At 39.6% G+C, this 7,938-nt stretch overlaps 1 protein-coding gene across 1 annotated transcript; it reads left to right on the top strand.

The window, feature by feature from the left end:
• Positions 1 to 2,961: 2,961 nt before the first annotated feature.
• On the top strand, positions 2,962 to 3,789 carry LOC137249567 (uncharacterized). The gene has a single exon (XM_067781196.1). The coding sequence runs from the start codon at positions 3,050 to 3,052 to the stop codon at positions 3,653 to 3,655; it is 606 nt and encodes a 201-aa protein (XP_067637297.1). The 5' UTR covers positions 2,962 to 3,049; the 3' UTR covers positions 3,656 to 3,789.
• Positions 3,790 to 7,938: the final 4,149 nt, after the last annotated feature.

Raw genomic sequence — 7,938 nt, 5'->3', positions numbered from 1 at the left:
TAAATTCTAGAGTCACCCCTGGTCCACGTTTATGGCGATATCCCGAAAAGGCGTCCACCCATAGAACTAAGGCCCACTCCCTTTTAAAACACTTATTAACACCTTTAGCTTGATACACATATTGTACAAACGCATTCTAGAGTCAACCCTGGTCCACTTTTATAACGATATTCCGAAAAGGCGTCCACCTATAGAACTAAGGCCACTCCCTTTTAAAATACTCATTAACACATTTCATTTGATAACCATATCGTACAAACAAATTCTAGAGTCAGCCCTGGTCCACCTTTATGGCGATATCCCTAAATGGCGTCCATCCATAGAACTATGGCCTACTCTCTCTTAAAATACTCTTTAATACCTTCCATTCGATACACATGTCATATAAACACATTCCAGGGTTACCCTAGGTTCTTTTTCCTACATGATGATTTTCCCTTACTTTGTCTCCATAGCTCTCAGCTGAGTATGTAATGTTCGGTTACACCCGAACTTAGCCTTCCTTACTTGTTTTTATTTGTCTTCAAGTATTTTGCTACCTAATAAAAACCAAACAGAATTTATATCATCGACCAATATAAAAAAGAAAAACTTGCTCCGTATTATTTGTATATTTAAGCGAATATATTAACGGCATACATACATAAGCACCAAAGTAGATAAATGCCTTTGTACAGTACCGCGCAGAATTTCTGCAGCCAAGTTCAGAATCTGTTAATTTACTACGTTTATTTAGTAACTTCGAAAATTGTTTACACAGAACAGGAAAGACAGATCTGAATTCCTTATTGAAAATTAGTGAAATTTGTAACAAACCAAGCCTACTTTATATATGTTCATAGGAAATTTCTTAAAACGCAAAACGCGCAATTTTTACTCATATTAAAAAAATAAATAAATGTAAGGCGCGATAACCTCCGAAGAAATCTAAGGCCGAGCTTCTCTTCCAATTTGCGTCGTGCTCCTCTTGATTTTCCTTACAAATTGGCCGGACGGGACCTACATGATTTTATGCCGACTCCGAACGGCATCTGAAAGGCAGATGAGTTTTCACTGAGAGCTTTTCATGGCAGAAAAACACCCGGAGCGCTTGCCAAACACTGCCGAGGGGCGACCCCGCTTAGGAAAATTTTCTTCTAATTGAAAAACCTTATTTCTAAAATTTTTGATGTTGCTTTGCCCGGGGTTTGAACCAAGGGCATCCGGTGTGATAGACGGAGCACGCTACCATCACACCACGGTGGCCGCCCATATTAATGAACAAAAATAAAACTTCGTAGAGATGGTCTTGAGATAAAACCGTTTTCTGATAGTGAGGTGACCGCTGTGGTGTGGTGGTATCGTGCTCTGCCTACCACACCAAAGATCCTGGGTTTAATTCCCGGGCAAAGAAACATTAAAAATTTAGAAATCGGCCATAAAAAGCTTCTCAGTGGAAACTCATCTGCCTTGCAGATGCTGTTCGAAGTCGGCGTATAATATGTAGGTCTCGTCCCGCCAATTTGTAGGAAAAATTTAAAGGATCACGCCGCAAATCGAAAGAGGAGCTCGGCCTAATTCTCTTTGGAAGTAGATATATCGCGCCTTGCATCTTTAATATAGGGGTAAAACAACTATTGGATCGTATGGGAGACGGAAGTTTTTAAGGATACTTCTCGAAATCGGCGAATTCCAAAGAATCTTAAAACATGTGAGGTGAAAAGAATGGTTGCAGTTCTAGCATCCATTTATATTACTTATTGAGCTGAGCACAGATCGTGAGAAGAAGTATAGGAAAAAAGAAATAGGTGAAGGAAAGAGAGGGTGCAAAGAGGACTTAGGAAAGAAATGGATATAAAGGAGAATAGTACAGACACTGAAGGTAAAGAGAACAAAACCAAGGGGTGAAATTTAATACACTTGCTTTTGTTGTTGTAACCGCAGAAATACTCTCTCTCAGATCAACACTACACTATCTTATTACCATACCGCTCATTTCTTTCGTTTTACATCCAGCCTTGCGGTCCACCGGAAGGGGAGATGTGAAACATGAAGAAGGAGATAGATCTCCGAAAGAGAATGGTTGAGAAGTAAAAAAATTATGGGAGGATGTTAAGGGAAAAGGCTGATTTTAAAGGGAGATGGCTGGTATAAAGGAAGTTATAAAGCCCAAAATAATAGGTCAAGGGGCGGGGAGAGGAAGTTTATTGGAGATGAAAAGAAAAGGATTCGTAAATAGAAAAGAGGAGTCGGTAGAAACAAAAAAAAAATTGCGATAAGATTGAGATTGAGTTTTCATTGAAGTCATCATACATAAGATAAGCATTTTTTTTTGCAGTACTTTATCGCTGAGTATAAAAATTCCCACACAGACGACATCATCACAGAGTCTGAGTGCCTTATTGTTATTTGTTACAGTAGCACCTTTCGAGGTTATCTGCACTCCACGCTAGATCAATATACATACATATGTATATTTGTATATAGATGTATGTATGTATGTATGTATGTGTATAATGTTACGACACGAATAATTGCTTTTGTTTTATGGCGAACCACTAGATTAATGACGTAAAAGCTTTTCACTTGTAAATCTTCTTGGGACTTTCCTCCACCTATCACATACACTTAAGACATATTAGTTGGAGAGTACACAAATTTTAGCTTATAACTGTAATGAGGTGCTTGTGTGTAGCAGAACATCGACCTTGGCTAAAATGTTCCATTTTATATTGTAGCTTCGTTTGTCCTTATGGGTAGATACGGTTGATGAAGCTAGAGCTGAATGCGTCCGCCAGCTAATCATTGTCAAAGTGCGTAAACTTTGTCCCATTAGTGAATTTGTATTTATTGCGTTTTGCCCCGCCCACTCGCCTCTTTATGCGAGTTGCCAAGTAGTTTCTACTTTGAGCACAGATACCGAGCGCAAAATCAACGAAATTGATCCAATAGTATGTAATTTTTTGTCATTCATTTCTTTTTATAAACTGAAAAAATTATCTGCTGAGAAAAAGCAAAAAATTTATGTAATAAAAATATTTTAGAAAAAAGTTTAAAAAAATATTTAAAAATGCCAATAAACATTAGAGGAAAAGAAGTTTTAGAGGCGCTGGCGGAATTTAAAGAGCCCGTGACTTTAGACGAAATTGTGCGGTACGTCGCAGAAGCACAATCAGAGCCAGAGGAAAAGGTGAAGAAATTAGTCGAAGAGGCGCTGAATGGTGGAGTGCGTTACGGTTTCATACAGAAGCATAATGAGTTCTACTACCGCGTTTGTGATGCTGTCGATGCTATAGGAGATAGCTCCGAAGAGGATGAAGAAAACGAAATAGACAGTGCAGAAAGTGTCGAAAGTGTAGATAGTGGAGACATACCTGAACCCAAAACGAAGAAAGAAACAAAAAAAGATTTCGGAAAGAGAACAGGTGTTGGACGCTCACCTTCGCAACAGCCATCAAAAAGTAGGAAGTTAGACAAACGCGAAAAAGACCGCAGAGACCGTAAGTGTATGGACGTATGCAGCGACGAAGGAGAAGATGAGGATGACTTCGCTAGGTATGAAAAAAAACATGAAAAGTCTCACAAATGTTGCAGTGATTGTGATGGCTTCCACCGCAAACGCTCTGATAATGATTACATGCGCTCACGAAGCCGCTCTGCTTCACGCCGTCGGTAGGGCTATGATCGCCAGGAACATGCTGAATTTGTATGCTTGTGGCAACACTGGTGTTTTTGTGGCTATTTTAGTGCAAGTTAGCGAAAAATGTTTGTGAAATGTGAAATTTTTCGTATGAAATAAAAATGTGCAATTTTAATGATGAAACATGAGATTGGTGGACTATTTTTGGGGGGAGATGTTAGTGCAATGTGGCAACACCTTTTTCCTGTTGCACATTTCAAGTCATATATTGCGAGAAAAAACAATAACTCAATAATCTTTCTTTAGGCGAAGAGATGAACCGAACATTATACCGAAACTTCTAATTATTGTTTTTTCGTTTTTGTTTTTATTTTCGCAATTTGACAAATTTTTTGTACTGAAGAGCCTTTTGGGACAATTCTCTATAAACAAAGCGCGCATTAAGCACAAACGAGGGGGTTGGTTGTAATTAAACATGGAGGTGGTGCTGAGCATAAAAACACGCAAGTTTGAAATTTAGATGGCATGGCCAGCTCGTTAATGAGTATCAATGGACTCACCAAGATTGTAACGCATTGCAGTGTGGCTGAAAGAACACATTCACAAGTTTTATAGAATGGAAATAATGTGCTGAGGTGTTGTCGTAAATAGCGAAACAATTTATTTGTGAATAACGGGTCGACACAACGAATCTTTCAAGATTTATTTCTTTGTACTAAAATTGAAGTCTGCTTCTTATCGAGCTTAAGAACTGAACACGAACTGAAAGTACTGTACGTATCATTACGCTAGGCCATCACAGAGGATAAAATAAAACAACAAAGCATGCATGTGGGTGTTACTACATAGACATTAAATAAATTCGCTTGACATTTATGGCTTTGTTGTTCATTGTTTTTGTTGAGCTGAGAAAAAAATTACGGGAAAGGAATTGAAATGGAATGAGTCCAAGGAATGTATGAATGTTGTATGTACTCAATTAGGCCTAATAATTATTGTCATAGTTACAGTGCACGGGACTAGCTAGGCCTTAAACACCACCGTAATCTTCAGCTGGACACACCTAAAACTAAAGTCAAAATAAGAGCACCGCTAAATTTAAATAAATGAAGCAATTTATTTTGAAAATTTAACAGCATTTCCACGGTCAAAAGGGAAGAAACCTCCTTCTTAACCAACCGGAAGTACTGGGTATAGGAAGGGCCTGTTGACTGCTGCCGAAAGAGTCTTAGAGAACGCGAGGTGTGCATCAAAAGACTACAAGAAGTTGCTTTATGCTTCAAGAAACGGCTGAATCATCAGGCTCATTGAGCCTAACGAAATAGTAGACGAACTTACAAAGGCTGAGGCATTATTGGATGCTGCTGAGCGTTTTCAGAATTATCACCCCCTCATATTAGCGGTTTGCAACTGGCACTTTTTGGGCGCCTTCAGTACAATCAATCAAACAGAGATAGTGGGATGGCCTGCTGTGCCTTGTTCTTGCTAGAAAGTTGGCTGCTCCTCCTCTTCACTCTCTTCCTCTTCTCAGTTTAACTGAGTCAGTTATCTTCTTATTTTCACTAGTTACCTATTCCCTGTATCTCCGTATCCATCTCACTTTCTTCCTGTAGTTGTTGTGCTAACAGTGCTTCTCCTCATTCAATGGACACGACCACTCACAAATTGTCATCAAAGTCTTTTAACGGGAGTCCAAGGAAAGTGGTAGTTTCAACAGGGGCGGGCCATAGCGCGATTGATGTTAGAGGCGTAGGTTCCACATTACAATTGAAAAGATGGTTGGTGTCATGTGCGGACATCGCATGCAGGATATACATTACTTATGTCGGGGTTGATTGTGGACATGTAAAAGTTTAACCTGTTACAGTATCCAGAAAGAAGTTGGGCCAGGGTGACTCGTGTCTCCATTGGAAGTGTGCTTTCCTCTACTGCGAGAGTAGGATATTGTATATTAATAACAGGGTTCACCGGGCGCGTCCTGGCAAAAGCGTTTACCGATTCTGTGTGAATTTTACTTAGGGCTTCGTTATGGTTGTCTGGATCAACCGGCTATGTTGGCAGGTGCCAGATCTCGACATAGTGCTTATGGAGATGTTCCTTTAACCCCCGTGGAGGTGGGGCTAGATCAAGCACTTGTTTGCTAGGATGTCCTCACTTTCTTCCTCTCTTCCCTTTTCACTCTCCCTCGCCCACTCTCACATGTAGTTAGACCTTGAAAACAATTGCGATATTTTCTTGAGCTCATCTATTTTGGACTCGTTTAAAGAATAAATAAACAACTTACATAGAACTGACAGGATCCCTTAGCTCTTATAGCACAAAATGCAATTCTTTGACAAATATACTTCGGGAGTCGGAAATCGAGAGAGTAAAGTTTTTATATTATAAGAAAAGATCCCCGATAAGTTTTGGACATCCGATACATTCACGCCTAAGTTCCTAGCGAAGACGACTACGAAAAACAACCAACTAGTAAAAGCGGTGATGCAGTAAATCCTCGAAATCCTGTAAGATTAAGAACCATAGGGTTGGTGGATTACGGCAAGAGGAACAGCATGTTAGAAAATAAGGTTGGTTTCTCTCAATAAGAGCGCATTTTGCGGCCCAATCTTGCACGAGTATATATGGAGACGACCCGTTAAATGGACACTTAGCCCTTCCTGAGAGACGCTGTTTGCTGCGCCTGATATTCCTAGGGCTGCTAGCCTTCCAACAGACTCCAAAGCGCCATACGTTAGTATTGGCCTGATAACTGTGCTGCACATAAATGAAGCATAAACGGGGGCTGGGGAGTCCAGTTCTTCGAGTGCCCTGTCGCACGTGAAGTATCCTTCCGGAACATTATTTAATTTTTTCTCAATAAATCGTTTCTAGCTAAGTTTAGCGTCGAGGAGTATCGCAACATATGGCTTTAGGGGTGAGATTTATCGTTGGGCCGTTCATCTTTCACAAGTTTAAGGAGGCCCTGCCCATAGCCAAATGTCACATAGTGCTATTTACTAGAACTTATCGTAGGAAGAAATTCATTCTAATTGATTCGTCTGTGCATGCGGCCGCCCTGTTTTTTCCTCTAAAGCAGTGGTCACCAAAATTGAAGCTGTGGCTGTGTAAGTGAGAGCGCGATGATCGCACAGATCCAAACTTCACGCATAAACAATTATTAGCAAACTGTATTTAAGTACGCAAACAACCGACACAAAAGTTAATAATACATACCGAATACACGCCCAAAATTTCGTTAACAATTCTCCTCAGGCGCATAGAGTTGAAACAGGCGACGTTCAGGCATTCTTGAGCAAGTTACATGCAAATGGCCTCCGTTTAGGAAAACCTGCTTAGTGTACTTCTTTTAGTTAAGAGATTTCTCGATAACGCTTAGAGGTCGTTAAGGACGCTTTCTTTATTTGCCTTCCGCATATGTGTGTCATGCGGAAGTTGGCGTTGCCCCTTAGGTTATGTTGAACTTATGGCCGGTCCATGAGGACCTCATATAGACCGAATGAGTTCGTAGTGTTACCAGAAGTTTATTTTAACGACCAAACTGAAAAACCCTACCAAAAACCAGGACCTATGTAATAAAATAACTCCGTACTCTTGGCAAATACTAAAAGCTTTCTAGGACTTAAGCCACTTGCTGCTTCTACATAGATCTGACAGCTGTATCACTCCTAATGGCTGGAGTCTTAGCCTGACAAGCGTAGGGCACGAGCACAAAACGTACTCGATCGTTGCTTTCACTGTCCAAGTGTTGTCCCTTATTTTAAGCCTCTCTTTATGCCAACTTTATGTTAAATATTTAATATCTGCAAAAAACTTATTTACATAGAAATTTGTGTAAGTCCGAATTTTGAAGGAAGGATTTAATATTAGTTAGAGGATGTTAATATGGGCACAATGTATTGTTTTCTCTTAAAATAATAAAACCGCATGTGTCACAAAATAAAATCAAAGTTAATCCAAGTACTATTTTGAGGTCACATATCACAAAACTTTATTAAAAGCTAACATATCTAAATAACAAACTTACGAGATGGATTATGTGTTTGATACAAAATTAAGTTTCGTGCAATTGAGGACATAAATAATTAACAAACTTGGCCCGAAATGAATGATACATTTCACAACAACAAAATACCGTTAGCCAAACATTATATCAACAACAAAAAGCACAAGGTTTTGCATGAGCGATAACTTCATTTAATATTTATGACTACTGTACTTTCTGCACACATACACACACACACACACACGAACATACATACGTACTCATGCCATTCCAATATGTGTTTGGGATTGCACAGCACAGTCTCTTAAGGACT

The sequence above is a fragment of the Eurosta solidaginis genome, chromosome 4 (genome assembly GCF_040869045.1).
Source record: "Eurosta solidaginis isolate ZX-2024a chromosome 4, ASM4086904v1, whole genome shotgun sequence".
Lineage (NCBI taxonomy): Eukaryota > Metazoa > Arthropoda > Insecta > Diptera > Tephritidae > Eurosta > Eurosta solidaginis.
The sequence above is the reverse complement of the archived record's forward strand: the minus strand, read 5'-3'. Positions and strand labels throughout refer to the sequence as shown.

What these genes read in the sequence shown, in the direction of transcription:
- LOC137249567 (XM_067781196.1), top strand. Translation starts at nt 3,050, where the DNA reads ATGCCAATAAACATTAGAGGAAAAGAAGTTTTAGAGGCGCTGGCGGAA.